Raw genomic sequence first — 24580 nt, 5'->3', positions numbered from 1 at the left:
AAACCTATGGAAATGAAACGTCAACAAAAATTTCGTGCCACTGTGACGTCATCTGGCCACAAAACATGGCGGCTTTAGTGCTGTACAAAAGATTTCAATGTTATCAGGTTTTATCGATAAACGTTCTTGGCTCATTTTATTTTAAATATTGTTGAGTATTATTTATTTGTAGAATTTATACTTTAATGGGAAGTAAGTAGGTATATTGTTATGTGCAAATATGATATGATTTAGATGGGTGATATCTAAGACAAGTTCGTCCTTCGAATTTGCCAAGTAAACGATATGATGATTTTTAAAAGTTGCTACACTGATTTTATAAAGTTGTCGTTTGTCGCAAAACATAAATATATGGCGTAGTTCAAAGCCATCAGCCCATTTCTAGCATGCTAAATGTTATCGTATTTTGAGTACGTGTTTTTCTTAGACTATTACAATCTATTTTAATTGTTTTGCTGACTCTAAAGTCCGTAACATACTACCGCAGCGCACCCCAAGGAAGGTGCGCCGCTCCATTTGAATCACTTTCGCTTGAGACTGATTCAAATTTTAAACTTATCAAGGGACCGCGTGAAAAAAAAAACACCTACAGAACATTTATTCATTAATTACAAACGTCATTCCTTGTGACTTCCTCTCTAAAATCACTTAATTATTAAATATTTAACAAATTTACAATAGTGTTTTACTCACTGCGGAATAAAACTATTTTATTTAAATAGTTCCGAAGAGATTTTGTCGGTAGCCTTTTTCCCGAAATATCTAAACAGAATGTCTAAATATGTTTTGATGACATATTTTAAAGTGGTATTTATGATTAGTGTCATGATCAATAGATTCCGACCGAAAAATGGATTTTTCGGATGAGGGCTCCATAATGAATTTAAATACATATAGATAATAGTTTTAGGACATCGACTTTCTTGAGATCCTATAAAATACGTTTTAATTATTATTTTTGTATGTTTTAAGCATGATAAATTATGAAATTTTATATAATCAATCATATTAAATCGATATCATAGTCAATAAATAATGTACAACCCAAAACAGACGGCCGAACTGACGTGACAATGACATTTGGCGCGCTAAACATGGCGGATTTTCGGCCTCATTAGACGGAGACGGAGATATTTACGTATATTCATGTTTCATTTTATGTACGCACTGAAATACTGTTATATTGTTTTCCTGCGAGTTAAAGTGCTGAGTAAGAACGAGATAGATATATGTCCATGTATGTGCCTTCAAAATGGGTGCTATTTATATAAGCAATTGTACGTATAGAGCAATATGTCGTGTCCCTACTATATAGATCTATGTTTTAGAGGCATTGAAAAGAATCGTCCTCGTTCAATTTCTTTTCGAAGCACCTGTCAAGACTCTTGGTCTATGTCCAGTCGTTGTAGGCCGTACGTCCTGTCAAAGAGATTGCACGCCACAACAATGAAACACTCAACATGATACATTACAAAAATTAGGTTAAGAAATGAAACACAAATTCTGGAACACAATATGAATTTATTAAACCTGGTTAAAGGCACTACCTTATCTAAGGCACCCCTCAGCTGACACTTTACTAATGCATTGTAAATAATTCTTTTAGCGTCTATAGTTTTTTGAAAACAAATATTATGTACATTATAAGTAACATTTTTGTAACACGTGCAAACATCTCCTAGTGTATCCATTTTGTATAATTGTATAGAATTAAATGATATAGCATAATTTGTTCGTTGTTTTGTTAATATTCGTTGTCCGTTAAAACAAAATCGGTTGCACTCTTGTAATCGAGAATTCTATTCTTGATGCCCTTCAATTTGTCTATGTAATGCTTGTGTATCTTTGTATTGGTTCTTTTGTAGCGTAGGGCCGTTATCATTTTATCAACAGTGTAATGTAGCCACAGTATGTTTGTATATGGTTCAAAGTTCTTCCAATCATTGCTGTGAACAAAAAATAATAATTAGTGATTAGTGAACAGTAAAACGAGTCGACTATTATCAAAGCTGGCAATGTGACTTTTGGACAATTATTGGTAAATCAGAAAAACGAATTATTGACTTTGTATTCTATTGGTAATCACAAAACTCTTCTGAACGACATCTTAGATAAATAACAGGTTAAGTATTGACCTTTATTTAATGCAGGTTTTGAACTGTATTCTTTGAAGGAGACGATTATATTCAAATCAATCTGTATTGACATATCAATAACATTTTTTTGTCCAAATGCACAGATTGCCACCTTTGATAATAGACGACTCATTAACATAGTTGGCGTCTAATAAATACCATGGAAAACAAAAGATGGCTTAAAACATGATCAATCCTACATTAGGCGACTTTTTTTTCATTTACTCCACAATGTAACACACAACAAGAACGTGTCTTAAAAACATTGCTCAAATTAAAAGTAAAACGTTTTTGTTGATATTCATTTTGATAATATGATGTGCACCGTTTAGAGGAAATCTTGTCATTGAAATTTCTTCTTTAAATAATGGCACATTTATTCATTTCTTCGACTTATAAGCGTTAGATGATCGTTAAGTTTCTTAGCGTTCAGATTAGTGCAGTTCCATCAGCATACAAAGGGCATTACGGCAGGACAGTAAATCTGTATATTTGGTTTTATGTTCACTGTGACGCGCAGCTAGGTTTACTGGTTATTCATATACGAATTTGAATTCTACAATACTATAATATTTTTAAAGAGAAACAATGAGGGCTTTTACAGGAACGTTAAGAGAATTTGGGTGATTTGGGCTCTGCCCTTAGCATTGCTCTGAAGTCCATAGGCGACTGTGACCACTCACCATTAGGTGGATCGTAAAAAATCTGAATTTACTAATTTTGGAGTTTTAAGCTGACGATTATAAACGGTTGACATTTGAGATATAAACTGAGGAATACCAGTATTATTGCTAGATATCGTTTCTCGTGCTCTTCAAAAAGACCACTGAAACCTTATTAATTCTCTTCATTTATATGGTACGATGATAACGGTAAGTTAAAGAGGTGGTGATCATGACGGTAAACGAATCAAAATAAAACGTGTCGAAGCTCACCCCAACTTGCTTTTCATGAGGCGGTAGACCTCAAACTGATAGTCTCCGACGGCGTCGAAGAGTCCGTCGTCGTCCGCCAGGTCGTTGTAGAGCGCGGCGCAGCGTGCGGGCGCGCTCGCCGGCAGCGACACGCGCGACAGCGAGTAGTCGATGATGGTGGCCGCGACGCCGCAGCGGGGCGTGCAGTGCCGCCGCCCGCGGAGCACGAACGTGGCAAACTGCAACCAGACCAACACTTTAGCATATTGCTTAGATGGGTGGCCGAGCTCACGGCCCAACTGGTGTTAAGCGGTTCTTCTTCTCAATCGTGTCACTCTAGACAGTGTCGTGATCGTCATGTAGTGTTGGAAGGGGCAGACTTGATGCATCTCACGATGTCCCGCCATCTCTCCCTGCTCGAGGCCATACTACTGCACTCATTAGGGGACCTCCCACTGCAGTTTTAACTTGGTCGGTCCATCGCATTGGTGACCTCCCGCGCGGTCTTGTACCATCAACCTTTCCCTGTACAACGAGGCATTCTGTGCCGTCGCCACCCACCTTGAGATATAAGTTCTAAGGTCTCACAGTATAGTTGCAACGGCTGCCCCACCTTTAAAACCAAAACGCATTACTGCTTCACGGCAGAAATAGAGAGGGTGGTGGTACATACCCGTGCGGACTCACAAGAGGTCCTACCACCTTTACCGTCCTACCATTACTATTTCTGCCGTGAAGCAGTTATGCGTTTCGGTTTGAAGGGCGGGGCAGCCGTTGTACTGTACAAGCTGAGACCTAAGAACCCAGTGGGTCGCGATTCCGATCTGGTAACAGATTCAGCGAAGCACTGCTCTTGCTAGGGCTAGTGTTAGCAATCCTCTCAAGTTGAGCCCGTGAGCTCAACTACCGGTCCGCGCGAAGTTAGAATAGTCCCTTAGGCTACCAAAGATTAGAGGTAGAAAAAAAAGTGTTCAAGGAAGACCTGTGGATATTTTTGGGGCTGGTAATTTTGGGAGCTTTGGGAATGGGACAAGGCGACGGACCCGTGCGGGCTCGGAACACACTCAACCGTCGCCAAACCTGCTGCATCGCCGCTCATAATTTACGTTTGTTTCTTATCAAAGTCGATGTGATTAAAATCGAAACACCGTATGAGAATCAACAATCGCGATAACAGAGTACAATAGACGCGTATTCACAATGTAAAATGTGCGACATTAGGGTTACCACACGAAAAATTTATATTTAAAAAAAAATGATTTACATATTTATTAGTATATAAGACGAACCAACGCCATCCAATGGATATTCATCTATAACACTCATTTCATAATCACATACATGTCTGAATTTGACTTGAATTTCAACACGTAAATTAAATAAGAGATGCCTAAACACAACTATACCCGACTTGAGACTTTAATCTCACTTCTCGTAGTGATCAGCGACCCTTATATAATGCATCAAGAGGATCATCAGGAATACCCGATCCTGTGGACTGAATTGTAAACAAAACACGTCATTACGGATCCTCCCGATTCATTAACGGTGCTTTTAAGTACCCCAAGCACCGGTCACCGTCCTCGCCGAACCCATCGCTTGTGACGAAGGGCTCAACGAGTAAATTAACCCACAGACATAACCCACTGAGTTTCTCGCCGGATCTTCTCAGTGGGTCGCGTTTCCGATCTGGTGGTAGATTCTGCGAGGCACTGCTCTTGCTAGGGCCAGTGTTAGCAACATTCTACACGTCAAGGAGAGACTGAAATAGCCTCTCAAGGCTATCAGCATAGGTAGGAAAAAATTATATTCAAGAATCAGTTCGTCTGCTGTGGGTATAATTTAAATCCTCTATACAATTATATTCATTGTGTTTAAATCAGTCAGAGGCCCGCGCTGCGATCAGGGCTGCCTCACCACATAGCACAAGCAACAAGTCGTACCGTGGTGAGTACCCGACAAGGTTATTGCGCTTCCGTTGGCTTAGCGCGGTCGCATTGCGATCTTCAGACGCGATAACACATTATCTCGGAAATAACATTCCTCAACTTCAAATATGTACTTATATGTACAATTTAATTACTCATTATTTATTACATTAGTCGTGCAAATAACGAGCTATGAAATTTCTACTAGTTAATACTTTTGTAAATAATTCATCATCAGTGTGAATACATTAAATGCATGATTCAGCTATTTATTTGAAATTTGTTTTCATATTAATTTCAGTATTTAATTTTATGTGTTTTAATTATCCACTTTGCCTCATCCCATGAAATACAATTAAATTCTTTATTTCTTCAACTAAAATCCAATAGTTTTATTTAGTATACTATTAATATTGTATCGGGGGATGGAAAGCTATGTGATTTAAGTGACATTTTTGCAACTTAACAGGAGAGCCATTTAAAGCTCAAAATTTGGAAAATATATCATAACAACAAAAAAATTCAGCTATTTCAATAAACTAAAATTGAAATTTCATTAAAAACATAGAACTGTTGATGCTAATAACCAAATTAATCGCACCTTTAATTACAACGATAAATATTGCGTATTCAACGAAATATCGCTTAAACCAAATATCCTTTCACTCCTCGATATGTAACCATCAGGTATTTGACAGCAAACCCAATCTCATACATAAGATTGAATTAATACAAGTTAACAACATTTATCGACGCAGGTACCAAACATGACTGTTTTTTTTACTATTGCTTAGTTGGACGGACGAGCTCACAGCCCACCTGGTGTTAAGTGGCTACTGGATCCCATACACAATTACAACGTAAACGCGCCACCCACCTTGAGATATAAGTTCTAAGGTCTCAATATAGTTACAACAGCTGCCCCACCCTTCAAACCGAAACGCATTACTGCTTCACGGCAGAAATGGGCGGGGCGGTGGTACTTACCCCTGCGAACTCAGAAGATATCCTACCACCAGTAAAAAACACACACATACACAATTTGTGACACATTAACAATTAAGACTTAATCTCATACAAAGCAGTAGTACCTTTTGTTCGGTGGGCGCGATGAGAACGTTTCCCCAGTGCAGATCGCGATGCTCGAACTGGTAGGCCTCCTCGCCCACGGCCAGACCGAATGCCACCTGGAACATTCAAACAATCTATTAGTTCACTCCGAGAAAACTTCTTCGACATACATTTTTGTAATGTTTTACCAACCAAGCAGTGGCTTGGCTCCACCGGGAGGAAGGCATACTGGTCTTCATCGATACAAATCAGACAATAAATGATCAAATTTCATAAATACAAACATTACAATAACAAAATTCACATATTCGTGAGTTTTTTTTTAAATGAAAGCTTTATATTATACATGAATACAGGGTGTGTTGTGATATCGGTTCCAAATATAAAGCTAGAAATATCTGATTAGGATATGCCAAAAACACGAGTGTAATGTAATTACATTACATGTGAGGCAACGACTTCACTTTAGTAAATTAACTATTTTCCGTTTACACATTAGTGTATTTTTTTCCCATTGGAAACACTCACTTTACACTCTATACTTAATGACATGCCACACATAAAATACAAAATTGCAGAAAAAAAAAACAAATCCAAGATTCAACATCAAAAGCAGACTCGGTGCCCGCAGAGGATAAGTGAAAATCTAGTCAAGAATTGACAACTTGAACTAAACGGTCACTCATCGTCTGAGGAAACCATGTTTCTACATGCGTTTGAGGATTACTGAAAGAAAAAATAAAAACAACAAAAAAATTAACAGCAGCAAAAATAAAATCAAGATGCCATTTTACACAAGTCTGAAATCTCATTACGGCATACAGGGTAACAAAAACAGCTTCCACTATGTGAGAATATATTCTTGAGAACAGAAAAGAAACATAATTAGTAAGGTTTTGCCAACAGATATCATAAAAACCTCTAAGGCTCCTCTATTTAGTTTCATGCAATATCCACGATATAATTTAATTCTTAAATAAATTTACCTAATGAGAAATAAATTTTGTTAGAACATATGTTTTTCCACATTTGTGTGTAGTTCTCCTTGCATTTTTTTATTAATGAAATAAATCGGAAACAACTTTTGTTAAGTCCTTCACATATAAAAAGGAAGCATATCATTGTTAATAAATCAATCAAATAAATAATTTCCAATGTCTGTAACATTCAATGGTTTTACTAGTGCTTACACTACACACCACAAAACAAACATGTTATATGAAAAATAATTAACTTGCAACACAAAAATGTAAACCATTAATAATAATCAAACTTGCAACATTTGATACAAAGATACATAAGCACACAGAGAAGTGAATACTAGAATAGCCTCACCTGGAGGAACAGCGCGTGTGCTTGTTCAGCGTTGTTGAACTGGTAGCTCTCCAAATCTTGTCCGGCGTTGGCCAGCTCTAGTACGATGTATTGTTGATCGACGGGCAAGATGGCCGGATTGTCGTTCTCGGAACCTTTACATTCGTCGTACAAGTCCCAGAGATCTAGCAAACGTGATGGGTAGCTGCCGTACACACACCTTACTGCTAGAACCTGAAAAAAATTACATTAAATGAATTTAAAATAGTTATTTATGCATAAATAAAATATATTGCGCTTGTTCTAGATTGAAATTAAAGTTTTCTTTATCCCTACCTATTCGCTAGTAGCCTAAGGGGATATTCAAGCTACGCCCGGAGTACGTGAGCTCACAGGCTCAACCTGAGAGAATTTGGTAACACTAGCCCTAACAAGAACAGTGCTTCACAGAAAATTATATCGTATTGTGTTATTGACTTATACATAAAACATGTTTCTTTTATTTTTATATCTTCTTTTTTTTTTCAGGTAAAAAACCTATGCACATATTAAGAATATTTGTTTCAGACAAACTGTATGTCATCGCTTCAAAGAGTCAACGACACAGTCGGGGCGTAAACCTTTCGGAATATCGACTAAATTTTTTTAGGAAAGTCACACCGGCGGGTTAACGACATTACGTAGGTACGAGACGTTCGCTATTGTTATTGATTAAAGAGTCTCGTAACTAAATAAAACTTAATTTTTATTGACAACATTAATTTCTAGCTTTGTCTATTCTAGGCATTTACCAAAGTGCAGTAATAGTCACACTGTAATGCTCAACATTAACAATTTCGTCAGGTAGGGTCCTACTGCGAAAGTACTCTTCAAACAGCTAAGACATCATCTCGCTTATCACAGTTTCTACGTCAATCTCATATTCTGTAGACTTTGCATTTGTTTCTGTCTAAAGTTTCTAACTTACAGATCGAGATTTTTAATCACATCTATGTATAAAAATCAATTGCTGTTCGTTAATCACGCTAAAACTCGAGAAATGATGGACCGATTTGGCTAATTTTAGTCTTGAATTATTTGTGGAAGTCCAGAGAAGGTTTAAAAGGTAGATAAATATAAAAATGCTCGGAATTAAATAAAAATAACAATTTTGTTTTTCCTTTGATGTGTCCCCCTGTCGGACGGATTGCTTTTGTTTGTTTTAAGTTTATTTTGTACAAAAGTTTAGGTCTTTTATTTATCGATTGAGGCACTACGAAGTCTGCCAGGTCAGCTAGTATTTAATAAATTTATTAATGAAGGAATGAATGATTCATTCATTCATTCCTTCATTAATGGTGGAGGAAAAAATATGGTGCTGTTCACGGTGCGCGGAAAATAGTCTTCGATTGAAACACACTATACAATAATTCTAGCGTTGTTTTGTTTATTATCAAACAAATCTGATATTATTACTGATCATTGTGTACCAATGTCTAATGCTTGCGGGGTCTCTAAGCCCTGAAAACGTCTATCTGACATTTTTGCATATGAGTTTCGCATTATCCAAGGTCAATGGTTTCATTCTTAAACGTCAGATCGTTTTGTACTTTAGAATGAATTTGAATATGGAGACCAAATAATGTAATTTGACAACGAATTTAATATTTTCTTCTTTATTATTTTTATTATTATCAGCTAAAGTTAAAACTTAACACAATGTGTGTTACTGAGTGCTTTTAGACCTAAGGTCTTACGCTTCGAAGTAGAATTAGGGTGTCATTATTTAAAATATGCAAAGGTGCGAATTCTGTGTTTTCGACACGCATAAAACCAACTAAGCTCAGGTTATTCGAAAACCAAACAAATTGGCCCGTAAAAACCAATTATACAAGGTCCGAACATTGAACTTTTAGACCATTTAGGCCAATTTAGGGGAATACTGAATCTCTAATATCAATAAAAATCTTGTGTAACATCATGTTTGTCACACGTAGGTAGAATGCGTCACACACCGGTTTGAAATTACAAGAATCACATATTTTTTATCACATAAATTACTGGGAAAAATATATTTGATTCAACGTCATTCAATACTTATTAACTAGAGATTTATAAGATCATTTGACGTCACAGTCTGTTTAAATTTGCATGAATAAATAAAGAGGTTGTTTTAAAAGTAAAATATAAGGAAATACTGCAAGAGATATTTCTTAGGAATAAATAAATAGGTTAACCGGTTTTAAGCTAATACGCGATCATAGTCATAACTATTGTAGTATAGTAACATACCAACGACCAGGTGTTCGTATAAGCCTTAATGGCAATAAAATGCAAACTAAAGTGTGTATAATACTTTGTAATCGTTTACGAGACTACTAAAAGAATACTATAATCTCAGTATCAGGAAACAGAAAATCCTCAAAAACCGTTTTCAACTTAGGTAAATGTATTTTCCCATTAGTTTTTTTGCCTTTGTAGACAGACGAGCATACGGCCCACCTGATGATGTCACCCATGGACATCAGCAATGCCAGGGGCAGAGTCAAGCCGCTGCCTACCGCTAAGTACTCTCCACAAGTCTCGTTTGAAGAAGGACATTTCATAGCGCACCGTCAAGGGGAGCTCATTCCAAAGCCGGATTGTACGTGGCAAAAAGGATCTTTGGAAACGCATTGTGGATGCACACAATGGCTCCAGGTAGTATGGGTCAACTCTACTCCGGTTGCGGAGGGTGTAATGGTAAAAACGAGATGATGGGATAATCTCAAACAATTCCTCACAGCGATTCAAATTGACCCATCTATAACAAATCACGCGTGGCCTATGTATCGCACCCATAGCCAATGATACTTATAACATAACTCATACGTGGTAATACCAGAAACTGTGCAAGTTCAATTCGTTTGAATAAACGACGTCCATTCGTATAGAACGCAAACGAAAAAACTCACAAGTATTCATTTTTATATATTACATTTCTCGAGGTCAAAAACATACCTACAAATGAATTATAAGATACGTTTTTTTAGCTAGAACATAAATACACAATCGTATGAAATAGTTAACTTATTAACCGAAATAATTATGAGATAGTGCAATCATAAATTCTAAAAGGTTTCATAACTATATTACATGCGTAATTAGGTACAAATGCTTCAAGGTAAATTTAACACCTTGCTCGAATTTAAATCATACATTAATACAATCGAGTATTTACTGGTGCGGTGACGTATCGATAATTATCATATCATATTATTAGTTGCACATTTACCGTAATGCCTCGTGATCTGACCCAGTGAACCGTGAAACACTCGTCTAAAAGTCTAAATTATATCAGAGCTCTTAGCCTATCTATTGATAAAGGTTACGGGTCCCCAATTAGGCGGCCCAGTCACACTGTTCCAATCGGGGGACAAACATTATTATTTCCGCCTTGCTATTGAGATAATACTTTCGTACAATCCTACTGATCCTACTAATATTATATACGCGAAATTTTTAAGAATGTATGGATGTATGTTTCTTACTCTTTCACGCAAAAACTACTTGATGGATTTTGATGAAACTTTACAAGCATATATCTGACACATCAGAATAACACATAGGCTATAATTTATAAAGATATAATGTGAATTACAAAAAATATATAACAGAAGTTTCAAGGAGGAAAAAAATCTGCCATCTTATTTTGATAATCAATAATAAATTACAGTTCCATTAATTATTAAAATATAGTTATTAAATAAAAATTCATTCGTTTAAAAGTAATTGAATGTGACAAGAAACGCAATACTAAAACAAATGGAAGTTCCGAAGTCGTATCAACGTTAATGACTTAAACTACAGAAATAATATTGACTGAACTAATTGTCATAATATTATCTGGACAAACAAACGGGCAATAGTTGCCGTACCGCATGTAGATATAGTTCGATAAACTTTCGGTCGTTTATGTCTGAAGCTCCGCCGATTCTCATGTTATCACAAAGACACTCCCCGAATAATAAAACTCATTATTCAGACATTTTTCTTTGGAACCAACTGATTATTTGCGAAACATTTTTAGATAGCTTTTATTAGCGATAAATATATTTTCATTAAATGAAAAGTAATTAGATCGTTTGCAAACACTTTGCTAGCGGTGTCACGACCGTGAGCATTCAACTTTACGTACGTTACTATCTTAAAAAAGAATAAAACATAATGATCGATTGCGATTGTGTGTCGCAACTCAAATTTATAGAGTAGATGGACTTTTTGGCGGGAAGGCGAGGAGTGAAGTTGTGTGATTTGTTTTATTTTATCTATTTAGTGTTTCATCAGGTTTGAATCTGTAATAACGGTGGTTTATTAACTTTAATATAAAATATGTGAAAGTGCACAAATGTGGGAAAATGTAACAAAGCCGCTGGACGTAACTTCTCGGGATCCTCCAAAAAGTCCACTGAAAAAATCTCAGTAAATGACCACCATTTTACTGAAATTATATTTCATCGCATATCATCTCATCTCATTTCATTTAATTTCATCCCAGTTGATTAATGTCTCAAATTAATCATCTTTATTTCATTCCATTCCAATTCATATTATCATTTTTCAAAAAATTTGGAATATAAATAATTAAAATAAGACATGATCTAAAGGTCTTAGTTACCAGGTCATACAATACCTTAAAAAATATAGAGTACATTTATTATATCATGATCCGTGTTATTGGTGAAACCAACTGAGTTTATTGCCGAATCTTCTCAGTGGGTCGCGACTACGATTCGGAGATAGATTGTGCAAAGCGCTGTTTTTGCTAGGGCAAGTGTTAGTAAATTCTCCCAAGTTGAGCTCGAAAGCTCACCTATTCGCTCGGTTACGCTGGCATAGCCTCTCAAGGCTACCAGCTTAGGTAGGGAAAAAAGTACATATATACTCGTATTATAAGAAACTCTTTTAACATTAAAAAATTTGGAAAATTTGCAGCTCTTCTTAGATTACTTATGAGCGATTAGTAAAATATAATAAAGATATGTAAATACACGTTTTTTAAATAAATTTAAATATGTGGAACAATCATTTTGCATTCAATTAAAATTCAACCCTCCTAGGCTACCACTGCTACCAGCGGTGGTCCGATCAGATTAAGACGACTTTAAACTCCAGCATCAATGTCGCTGTGTGACCCAGTGATCAATCCACTACGCGGAGGACAGGAAGGAATGGAGGAACATAGTCCTAACAAGTGCTCCGTAAAGTTCACGACCCTCAGCACTGAAGAACACGATGTACGGAGGAAGTGAGTCTACCAGCGAATAGGTAGGGAAACAAAAATATATATCGGTGAAGTATACCTACGTATTAGTACCTACTAGAGGATGACCGAGCTTTGGTTGGTATTTTTTTGTTGTTGATAAATTGTGTTTTTTAGAATTTATATTTAAATGCGAATTACATATTGATATTATATTATTTGTTATTTTCTTTCAATAAAAATAAATAAATTTATGTTTAAGTTGATTATCGATAAAGTTGATTATTGAGAACACGAATAAAACAACATTTTCTGAAAATAAATCGTAGCTAGATCGATTTATCGCCCCCGAAATCCCCTGTATAGTAAATTTTATGAAAATCGTTGAAGCCATTTCCGAGATACAGATTATAAATATATATACAAGAATTGCTCGTTTAAAGATATAAGATATAGTTTATGTTCGTATGTCATACGTCGGTGAGATACGAATATAGGACGTTGTACTTACACTAGAATTAGCTTATCTAACATACGATTGGTTTGTTTACGACAGACAATCAGACGGCTCAACAAATTAAGTATTTACGTCGCATTAACTTGAGTAATACCAGATCTATTACAAACAGTGCATTCATTGTCTTTTATTGTATCTGTTCGTAATGTCTGAATCTTATTGTCACTGATATCCAGCCGTTTTGAAAGGCTACGAAAGTTTAATAATTTATATACCTTTTTTTATTGCTTAGATAGGTGGACGAGCTCACAGCCCATCTGGTGTTAAGTGGTAACCGGAACCCATAGACATCTACAACGCAAATGCGCCACCCACCTTGATATATAAGTTCCAAGGTCTCAGTATAGTTACAACGGCCGCCCCACCCTTCAAACCGAAACGCATTACTGCTTCACGGCAGAAATAGGTGGGGTGGTGGTACCCGTGCGGACTCAAGAGGTCCTATCACCAGTTTTATTGTACATAATATATTTCTTCTCATCCGATACAGTCTTTTATTGGAAGTTAGTTTGAAATCGATTAAACAATTCGAACCCAAAACGAGGTTAACTATGGTAAAAAAAAAACCTCCATTCTACTCATCCATATAGGTAATATTAAAAAAAAGTTGCATTAATCATCCTAAGACCGCATTATGATTTTAGTAGTAAACGGTGAAAGGAATACGAAAAATAAATATAAAAAAAAAACAAGTTTTGAGAATTTACAGTTCTAGGAAACGATATTTTCCACGTAAATGACTCGGACGACCTTAACCGTTGACAATTCCGAGCACGCGTGAGTAATACTCTCGCTGAAATTCTAACATCAACATGAATGTTATTGACGTCAAATCGGAGCGCATTAGTTTATTTGAATTAATAATGATCTGTTTTTTTCCTTTGTTATTCGTTTTTTTTTATCATAAAATCTGCGAGTGTGTTTTGGCAAAGACCGGTTATAACGCGTCGACACGTATTAAACGATTTATCTGATCGCAAGCCTGATCGTATCGCATGGTGTAATCTAACGATAAACCAACACAGATTTACATCATACATATACATTTACTTATTAATTCCCACTAGTCTAGGTTACTGGGTTAGTTGGTCGAGTTACAACGTTCCCATTACTGTCGCAAATTTTAATTATACACATTCATCTCAATTAGCTCCTGAGGCCTAAAGTCTAATATTCAGAGAATTTAATCTGAGAAGCACAATTGTTATATTATGAAAAGAAAGCAAAACTAAAACATTAGCTTTAAGTAGTCAGTCGCATCCATTTTCCAGAATTTAGCTATTTATACTAATATACAAATCAACAGTGATTTTTACGGATGTTCCGTTATAACTACTGAACCATGCATCTGATTGACTTGAAACTTGGTATCCATGTAGAAAATACATGCACTTAATGGATAGGCTAATATTCATATGAGTGTTGGACTCCCTACACCAGTTGCGGGGGCGTTAATGATGAGAATATTTGTGGGGGTGAGAAATATTATTGTTAATTTCAAATGCCCAGCGAAGCGGACAGATACAGCTAGTCATTATTAAAAATAGTGTTTACATTGAAATATTACGTTTCATAGTTTTGATGAGAAATCGAGCAGTTATTCCAAAACTTACGGAGCGAGTTTTTTTTTATGTCTATAGGCTTCGGTAGCAACTTTACGCAAGATAAGGCAATGGGCTCATTCACCAACCTGAATTAATAAAAAGTTTTGAATGCCCATCTTTATGTGCGAGATAAATAATATCCATGACCTTAGTGTATTGGCTCCATTATTGCGACTACACCATGATCGTAAATCTAGTACAGTTATTTCCAAACAAAAAGAAATATTATTGTTTTATTGTCCTTATAGGCTTCCGCTTGATGGTGAATGGTTATCGTCGCCCATGGACCTCAGCAATGCCAGGGGCAGAGCCAGGCCGCTGCCTACCGCTTAAAATTCACCACAAGCCTCCGCAATTAAATAAAAAATACAAAAGAAACGCGAACTTGTCCTAAGGTGTGCAGTGAAACCTCATGAATATATCACAATCCTGACGGATTCATCAGAAGCATTAAGACGAAACCCGTTTAAGGATTGCACAGTTGATATTACAAGATTGAGCTATCGAACTCGTATCTCAATGTTCTAAGTTTAAAATCAGACGGGCTTTGAAAATAATTTATCAAAGAATTTACGAATCATAGGCAAAAAGTTTCTAAACCGCATTAACCTCTTTCTCGACGTTTACAAATGAGTTTATATACAAAAAAAAATGGCTACCTGCCATCTATACAAAACCGAGCGCCTTCACAACTATAAATGTTATTTCTTCTACCTGGTTTTTTTTACGTCTATCTATACAAACGTCCCGAATTTAAGGAACGCGCTATCGGAGCATGTATAAAATATTTCTCTTTTGAGTCAAAATAATAAAACAGAACGTCGGGGCCTAGGAGTTTTTGAAATTGATCGACATAGGATTCGTGTTAAATATTTTTATTAGTCCTAAAGTATGCATAACAAACAATGAGGGTATATTTAAAAAGAAAAAAACATGTCTACTATTTTCGATGCTTTTCTATATACTATTGTAACAGTCTACAGAAATTTAGACGTAAATTTTGCCCGTCCACGTTCATATCGACAAACAAATTCTATTTTAATAATCATCAATCTATTACCGATTGTGGTTTTCAAACACACACTTTTTATAACGGTTTATTGACGCGTTTATTATAACTGTCATTATATCATTTGCGACGTTGATTCAAAGAAACTGTAAAGTATTCGAACCGTCGGAAATACTGTAATAAAACCGTAAAATAAATTATAAATAAATCTATAAACTATTTTTTCTAATCACAAATACTGATTGATATAGATATATTTAAAAGGGAAGAAATCCCTCAGTTTCCTCCCGACTCTTCTATGGTGAGACCGGATTCCGAATCGCTGGTAAAGTATTCATGATACCTAAGCGCCCCTGCTTGGTTTCATAATGAACCATAATAAATTTACGGTGTGTCTGTCCCCAGCATTGTTGAAGTCCATGGGCGACAGTAACCACTCACCATCAGGTGGGCCGTTCGCTAGTCTGCCTAGTATGGCAATATAAAATAAAAATCATCCGAATTGATAAGACAGATTCGCCTCGGAAAACGAAAAATGTTTGTGTTTTTCACTAGTCAATGGTGAGACAATGTAAACACATTGATTTATTAACTTTATCAATGTATTCAATAGTTTCTATTGCGCGTTACAATGAAAACGCTTCCTAGTTGTACTGCGTATATTCTTCTGTCGACGTTACAAAAGCCAATGACACTCCTAGACAATAGAAGTATAAGGTCGTATTTACCTTAAATAATATAAATGAATGATCAACATCGTGTGAGCTGTGTGTAGTGTCGTAGCTCTTATTTGGGATCTCGACCTTTGGACTGTGATTTTTAGACGAATGATAAAAAAAATGTCTTTGAAGCAATCACATAAGTAAAGTCTAAATAGTTTCTAAGAAAAATGTTTGGGGAGTAATAACAAAGAAAGACCTTCCATCGAGTGGGTGTAATTGCTGGGCAGACCCACCAGCCGAATGTTAGAGCTTGAATATATACAAAATTATCTTGAAAATGTGATTAGTGGGATTTAAGCATCTCTCAACAACAATAGAAAAATCTATTAGAAAAAATAATTGGTATTATTTATGGCCCCTCTTGCTACGAGCAACCTCTCAGGGCTATTCTGAGTTTGCCTAGTGGGTGAGCTCAAAAGGCTCAGCCTTGGATAAACCTCACTACATGGCAAAGAACATATTTACAGATCTTCCTGGGTACCCTTTACAATTACAAAATAGTCACTATTTTATTCATAAATGAATTCTTAAAACAGATTTAAAAACTTACCTGATTAAAAACATCCGTTGCATTGCCTATAGCATGTAGATCCAAAGCGTCAGTATCATTCCCTTCGTCAAAATGTCGTTCGATATCGGCTATGGGAGCGCGCAGGGCGCTCAATTCCCTGTGAAAATACATATTTTAGAATTTCATTTCTTTTAATTTTATTAGTATTGCTATTTTGTTAACTATAGAACTTTGGCATAAAAATTCGCTTTTAATCAAGAGGGTTGTGACCCATTTATGTAATTAATATAGCCAAAGAAAACAATTGAGATTAATCAAAATTTATGTCGGAACAAACATTTAAACAATCTTATGGTAAACCCTTGATTGCTCAAAATATTCATTTTATAAGTTATCTGATATTATGTGTGTAAGCTGATGTGTTGTATGTTCAGTCCGTCCTAGAGAACATCTCAGCATAGATTGACCTATTTTTGTAGCCAATATCATTCTAGGCCATATTTAGCAGAAATAAATGAAAACATTCTTAATTCGAACTGTAAACATGTTTAGCCCATAAGACTAGGCTCAAACTTGCAACCTCATAACTAACAAGACTTCCTTCAAAAGTATATATATATCCATTAAATATAATATCAAAGACAAATTTTCATATAAGATGACAGACAGTCATTAGTTTATTAAGACAGTTAAAATAACATAAAATTGACTGACTAATCTAATCACCATCTTAAGAAATAAAAACTAAAAATATTTGCAAATGAGTCACTATTATTCATACAATCACTACCAGGAAATGATTATTCAATATCATTATAGAAACATAACCTCTCATGTCAGCTGTATTTTTATAAATTTATTGCAACTTCTGTATGTCAATGTTGTACTTATGTCCTATACTGATATATTGTTGATGCAATGAGTCATTTAGTGTGTGCCCTAGAAATTAATCATATCATCTGGATTTTGTATCAAATTTGTAACTCTCCAGTTTAATTCATAAGATCCTTTTGTGGTAATGTGGTAAAGTGGCCTCAACTTGTTTTTTTTTTTCACTAATTTGATGAATTCATGGCCAACTTAGCATTTAACAGATTCAGGAGTCAGATACATCAGAATGTGAATTTCGCCACCCACCTTGTAAGCAGCTTTCGATTTCACAAGTGTACTGAATAATGGTTATAAACTATAACGAATTTCTATTGGATCGCAAAAATAGGCACTGGTTTTTTTTATTACCTTTGTATGCAGATGAGCATATGGCCACCTGATCGTGAGTGGTTACAGTCGCCCATGGACTTCAGCAATGACAAGGGCAGAGCAAAGCCGCTGCCTACTGAAGTATAACTCATGGCTTGGTCATCACTAGCTTTCAAATAATATATAAAAACTGAACACTTACATAGCAATCACAATTTCCGAGATAATCTCGTGATAGTCCTTTTGGTCTTCTCCATTGACCTTGGTATGACCAGCAATTGGAACTATTTTCATTACTCGAGCTCTGCCATCTCGAGCACGCCAAAGAAATACTTCCCCGTACACACCTTCGCCAATCTTGTGACAGTTTTTCAAAAGTCTGTTTCATACAAATGATTATACGTTAAAGTTATTTTCATGGTGAAGTAAATGACAGTGTTTCCTGTGTTTAGTACTGATATTGACATTATTAAAAAGTAACCTCTTATTAACCAAACACTAACCACTTTTTAAAGTGCAATACTTCAAAATATATTGCTATAGTAGAATATTGCTTTTTGGGCACAATTAGAGCAAGACTATAAGGAGATGGCTTAGTCAGAAATGTTTGTGTGTGCCCTCCATAGAAAATATAAAAACATATTGCACTAAAAAAAATAATTAGATACAATCACAAAACTAAAATCTTTAAACCAGCTCTGACTGTATTATTGCTCACCTAGAGTGAGGCCATTTATTTACAGAGAAGGTCAATTAATCACAAAAAAGTATTGCATAGTGATAGGAAATGTAGATATACACATAAATAAAAACTTGAGCAATTTAAAAAAATACAAGGTTATATTAAATATTCATAAATTTGTGTGCCAAATTTTAAATTAAAAAAGAAAATATTTGGCAAATAATTAAATTGGCTAAGTAGGTCACATACCTACATACTGTATTAGATCAAATGTTTACAAACAATAGAATGCCTGACCTAAATTCGAAAGTATGTTTTAGTGATTTAATTTTTTTATTATTTTTCCATTTCAATTACATAGCACAATAAGGCAGATTTTTCTACTTACGCGTCTGGATAGCATTCATCAAATAGTATAGCATCCGTTTGATTGCATCGACGTAACACGTAATCTCGAGCTGTAGCAACACGATTCGAAGTATCATGTATACCTAGAACGGTGATCTCCGGTTCCACATCATCGAGCGAGAGTTTTGATAACCCGACAATCGTATCATCACAATCGTCGCTCAAAAATCCTGGAACACACGCGATTCAATATTTTTAATAACATGACACATACAAAATATAAGGAAGTGACACGAACTTTCCCCAATGCGTAATCCGTTTCGCAATCAACACGCCATTTAACAAATATCATACGAAATACCTGACTTATTAATATCTAACCTGTGTATTGCAGGGTAAGATGCATGCACTTGGCTTTGGACACTTTTAACGGAACAAAAAACCGTCAAAAAAAACCTATTATCCCGTTACGGATAATGGCAGTCACTCAAATTTCGTTTTCGTTAAAAGTTTATTCACAATACACACAATAATAGTTGTTTTTTTAATGTCTATTATTAATCTTGAAACACCAGCGAATATCACAACACGGTTACTAAATTAAAAATAAAATAAAAATTATTTTCTCGGACAAAGACAACGACGCGTCTTTTTCCGTGAAAAGTTGAGTTGAGAGTTGACAGATGTAAAATAGGAATGAAATTAGCATATTCTGAGTGTTGCTTGATTAAAAAATTATAAACTACCAAGATTCATTTAAAATTACAAATATCGGACCTTTTATTCAGCAAAATGTTTTTTAAATGTTACGTCTCACCTTTAAGATCATCACAGGCAGTAGATGGACATAAACTTGTTCTCGTGCTATTAGGATCCTGAAAAGTCCATACATAATATTTAATTTTAATTTAAAGTTCATTATTTATTTTTCAGTGTTGAACAAACCTTCAGAATACTTATAGTCGATCTGCTTGGTTTAGATACAAATGTACTTCTGCGACTGTTGATGGATTCATTGTGTAGTGGCCCTAAAACAAAAACAGTATTTCGTTACGCATTTTTTAAAATATATTTAATTTTCAGATGAAATTATAAACAAACCTGACATTACACTGACTTTGGACAGGTGTGTCAAGTTTTAAATTAGTTTCAAAGGTTTTTGTTTAATCTAAAAAAAGGTCTAAATTTTGCATAAAAAAAAGGGTGCAAATTTTACCTCTGCTTTCTTGCAATTCCATTGTACTGATAACACTTTGCCTATACTTCCTGCCTTTCATATCCATTGATTCATCCAAAATAGACTTTTCTAAATTATCCATTGTTGTCATTCTTCTGTAAATACTTAATGATCGTTCCCATTTCTTTCCAGGCTGTAGTACTATACATGGTTTTACTTCTGAACTAAAATCAGAACTCTGAATATTATCTCGGCTTTTTCTGGTTATCCCAAGGCTTCTTGTCGCCAATGTGGAATTCTCATCATCAATTTGTATATTTCCTCTTTTAGTATGCTTATTGCTTTCATTATTATCTGGTAAAGCATTATTATCTAGTGAAAAACTGGTATGCTCAACCTTGATGTAACTTTTAATTGGTTTCTCTGGTTGACTAATTATAGTACTTCTTCTTGACAGTCTTGTACATCTATTTGTTACTTTTTTTTTAATACTAATCAGTCTTTGTTCTTCAACAAAATCTTCCGAATCATCCGAAGATTCACTGTTAACTACTCTAGAAATATTACTATTACTCTGTCTTTTAGATATCTTTGAAACTTTTTTTGGTTTTGATTGTACTGCTTTTTTGTCGAAATTAGAATCATCAGTGCCATGTTCTTCACATGCATTGTCACTAGAAGTCACTTCGATGATATCATATTTCATAGTAATTTCTGATTTTACTTGTTCATCATCTTTTTGGGGAGTTAACGACTTAGTCTTCTTTGATAGTCTAGTTTTTCGTCTAATTGTTATAGACGACTTTCGTTCATTATTACTAGTGTTTATTTCAAAATCATTTATTTTCGTTGGAATAGAATACAGTGTCACTTCATTTGTACTTTCAGTATTACTATTGACAATATCTGTACATACTTCGTTTTCTAAACTATTATCATTGGTATACAAATTTTGTTTACCAGAAATATTCTCCTCCATATCAGATTCTATAATAGTAGCTTCTACTATGCTGGTACTCACACATTCACCAGAAGTAAAATTTAAATAAACTCTATTACTCAGCACAGTTAAATCTAGTTCATCACTACAATCAGTAACTTTAGAATTATCAAACATTGAAATCATTTTTTCATTTGTAACATCATTTCGTTTTCTTGTTGTAACAAAACTTATTTTATCGTCATTGTTGCTGTGTTCTTCCTTATATGCACCATTATTTTCACCATAAAAACTACTATTATTGGAAACAGCATCATCTGAATTTTGACTATATTCATCAAAAGATGAATCAGACTTTGATGATTTAGACATATCTTCTAGACTCGACTCTATTGTGTTGTAACTGGATTTGTCGTTTTCATTTTCAGAATCACATGCATCATTTTTGAGCATTTTCTCATAGTACCTGATGAATACTGAATCATTCAGTTTCTCAATCATTACTCTTGGTTGTACATCACTTACTTTTACATCAACAAGTTGGGAATAGTGTTCACTATTACAGGTGTCATATGATGAATCTTTGTCTGAAGAATCTATTGAGATACTATCATCGTTTTTTTCGTGCTTATCTGAATATATATCGTAATATTTTTGATCTTCAATTTTACAATCATCAGTGTCAATAAGATCTATTGAGATACTATCATCGTTTTTTTCGTGCTTTTCTGAATATATGTCGTGATATTTTTGATCTTCAACTTTACAATCATCAGTGTCATTAAGATCTATTGAGATACTATCATCGTTTTTTTCAAGCTTCTCTGAATATATGTCGTGATATTTTTGATCTTCAACTTTACAATCATCAGTGTCATTAAGATCTATTGAGATACTATCATCTTTTTTTTCGTGTTTTTCTAGGTTCTCTGAATAACTGTTGTGATCTTTTTGATCTTCAACTTTACAATCACCTGTGCCAATATTATTCAAAACTACAGTGGTTGATTGAGTTTCCAAATTAATACATTTCTCTATTATTGTAGATTCAACACCAATAGGAAAACCCAAGAATGGTTCGACTTCTGTATTATGCAGCAAACACAATTCTACATTTGGCATATTATTTTCATTACTTACACAACTAATTGATTTCTCATGTTCAATCATTTCATTAGTTGATGAACTATGTTGTTCTTCAGATCCTATTTTAGTTACATCATTTATATTCTCAGATTTATTTACCATGAGAGACTTTCTATCATTAGTTCTTAATTCAATTGGACGAAACACAATACTGGTATGACTGTCATTTTTTTCTTCAATTACAGAATCAGAAGTTGGACTGTTGCAATTGATCTTATTAGTTTGTATCGGAGAAAATTTATAAATTGATTGACTGCGATATTTTTCTTTGAAAGGAGTACTACACAATGGAGACTTTTGTAAGATAGGAGAATTGATGGTTGTCGTTAATCTATGTTTATATTTATTGTATGTCATGAAAGAAGGTTCTGGACTATTTAGCTTAATGTTATTGAATCGTGACATTTTGTTAACAATTTGATTTATTGATTCATCAGCCTCTTTAAGATTCGTTTTTGTTTCTTTTTCGATATTTAGTTTGTAATTTCTTATGTCTGTGGTGTTGCATGTAATTTGATGTGTTTCATTTGAATTTTCTTTGTCTGAATCTGGAAATTATTAATTATTATCTGTTAATAAATATAAACCCAGTAAACAATCAGCAGTTTCATTATACAGCATGTATACAATAGACCGTTAATGCAGGACCAGTACAAAAGTAAACAAAACAGTTATTCATGTGCTATCCAATTTTAGCCACCACCATCAACCACCACCTTGGTTTATTTATTTTCCGATGATGTTTAGAATCACAATTGCTCTCTTTTTGATGGGTCATAGGACTCAGTGTCTATCTGGTGTAGTGATTATCGGAGCCCATAGATATCACAATGGGAGAGTTATTACACTCCCAGAAACATGAGAGGAGTCTTTTTTTATTGTATTGTATTATATAATTGCTATCTCACTGCTTTAACTGCAATACAATATTGCTTTACTGCACAAGTCAATTAAAAAGTGACTTACAATCTAACTACACTGGTATAACACTAAAAGAATGCAAAGGCCAATTGTTATTTTTGACTTTAAAATCAATTTAATATTAATGACCCTAATTCAGGGTTTCGTTTGTTGTGCAGTCTAATTAAATCATGATGAGACAGTTTTAAGAAACCCTCTTTAAATCACAGGTACAAGATTGCAAACATACTACTGTTATGAAATATTCTAAAAGTCTGCCCAATTTTGTTGATAAAAATTGCCAACAATAGATTTTTCTTACCTGTTCCATTACTGATAGCATAGTTAATCTTTTTTATTTTCTGTTTTCTCTTTTTTTCGTAAGTTTTCGCTTTTCTATTATTTAAAAAGAAAATAGCTGTTATCACAGTATAGGATTATCTTAGAAGTACTATGTTCTAAAAACACTATGGACCAAATTAACTGAACTGTTATAAGCTGGAACTAAATCTTTAATTCAGGCACTGTTACGGATATTAACTCAAAAATGTATTAGGTGGATTATTTATTTGCTCAACCAAAGAAAAAACTTCTTAATTTAGATAGTTTTGAAAAAGAACAGAGTCTATACCTCGTTTGCATTTTCCACTCACTCGTTTCATTATTCTTCGTATTATCTTCTACATTTGCGGATGACGAATTCAGGAGCATATCAAATGCATCAAAGGCCTTATTAACTCGTATAGATTTGTCGGGGGTCAAAAATACGGAACGCGAAGTCGAGTGTGAGGGCGAAGCAACTGTTTGGAAAGGTTTTTCCGTTTCTTTCAAGATTCTTTTTACATATTTTCTTTTCCGAACTTTATTAGAAGCCACTGTATACTGACTTGACTGTCCGATACAAGATAATTCGCGTTTCGTTTGTTTTATATTTTGAATGTAAAATGCATCGAAAGCTGAACTTTTTTTGTCCATATTCAGCAAGGCGTCACGATCCAATCCATTTCCAACATCTTTTTTAGACCTGTACGTACGCCTCATATTGTGTCTTTTATTTTCTGTATAATAAATAGAATTAACAGATGTAAATCACAGGTTTGAACATAACAGATGAAATAAGATGAACACTTTTTTAAGGGATTTTATGACATGGTAACTAAGACCTTTAAGTCATGTCTTATTTTAATTTATATTCTTATTTTTATGAAAAATGATAATATGGAGTGAAATGAAAAGAAATG

At 34.5% G+C, this 24580-nt stretch overlaps 1 protein-coding gene, 1 long non-coding RNA gene and 1 other non-coding gene across 5 annotated transcripts; 1 reads left to right on the top strand and 2 right to left on the bottom strand.

Moving 5' to 3' along the window:
• Nucleotides 1–1501: 1501 nt before the first annotated feature.
• Nucleotides 1502–24486, bottom strand: LOC101745149 (serine/threonine-protein kinase haspin homolog). Of its 2 annotated transcripts, XM_038019244.2 has the most exons (12): nucleotides 23971–24486; nucleotides 23662–23735; nucleotides 20393–22987; nucleotides 20122–20204; nucleotides 19994–20051; nucleotides 19217–19406; nucleotides 18349–18525; nucleotides 16986–17103; nucleotides 7384–7596; nucleotides 6069–6164; nucleotides 3071–3288; nucleotides 1502–1946 (listed from the first exon to the last, which is right to left on the bottom strand). In XM_038019244.2, the coding sequence occupies exons 1-12, from the start codon at nucleotides 24378–24380 to the stop codon at nucleotides 1745–1747; spliced, it is 4434 nt and encodes a 1477-aa protein (XP_037875172.1). In that variant the 5' UTR covers nucleotides 24381–24486; the 3' UTR covers nucleotides 1502–1744. The 2 variants fall into 2 exon arrangements, with proteins under 2 accessions (XP_037875172.1, XP_012549826.1); XM_012694372.4 differs by lacking the exons at nucleotides 19994–20051; nucleotides 20122–20204; nucleotides 20393–22987; nucleotides 23662–23735; nucleotides 23971–24486 and adding an exon at nucleotides 19558–19870.
• Nucleotides 6670–6745, bottom strand: Mir279d (microRNA mir-279d). The gene has a single exon (NR_107312.1). It is a non-coding gene; the product is annotated as a microRNA mir-279d (primary transcript).
• On the top strand, nucleotides 11258–12844 carry LOC134201104 (uncharacterized). 2 transcript variants are annotated; one of them, XR_009976291.1, is made up of 2 exons: nucleotides 11258–11514; nucleotides 12441–12844. It is a non-coding gene; the product is annotated as an uncharacterized LOC134201104 (long non-coding RNA). The 2 variants fall into 2 exon arrangements; XR_009976292.1 differs by having other exon boundaries at nucleotides 11258–11802.
• Nucleotides 24487–24580: the final 94 nt, after the last annotated feature.

Source organism: Bombyx mori, chromosome 23, assembly GCF_030269925.1.
Source record: "Bombyx mori chromosome 23, ASM3026992v2".
In the NCBI taxonomy this organism is placed as follows: Eukaryota; Metazoa; Arthropoda; class Insecta; order Lepidoptera; family Bombycidae; genus Bombyx; species Bombyx mori.
Note: the sequence above shows the minus strand (reverse complement) of the source record. Positions and strands in the feature narration are given on the sequence as shown.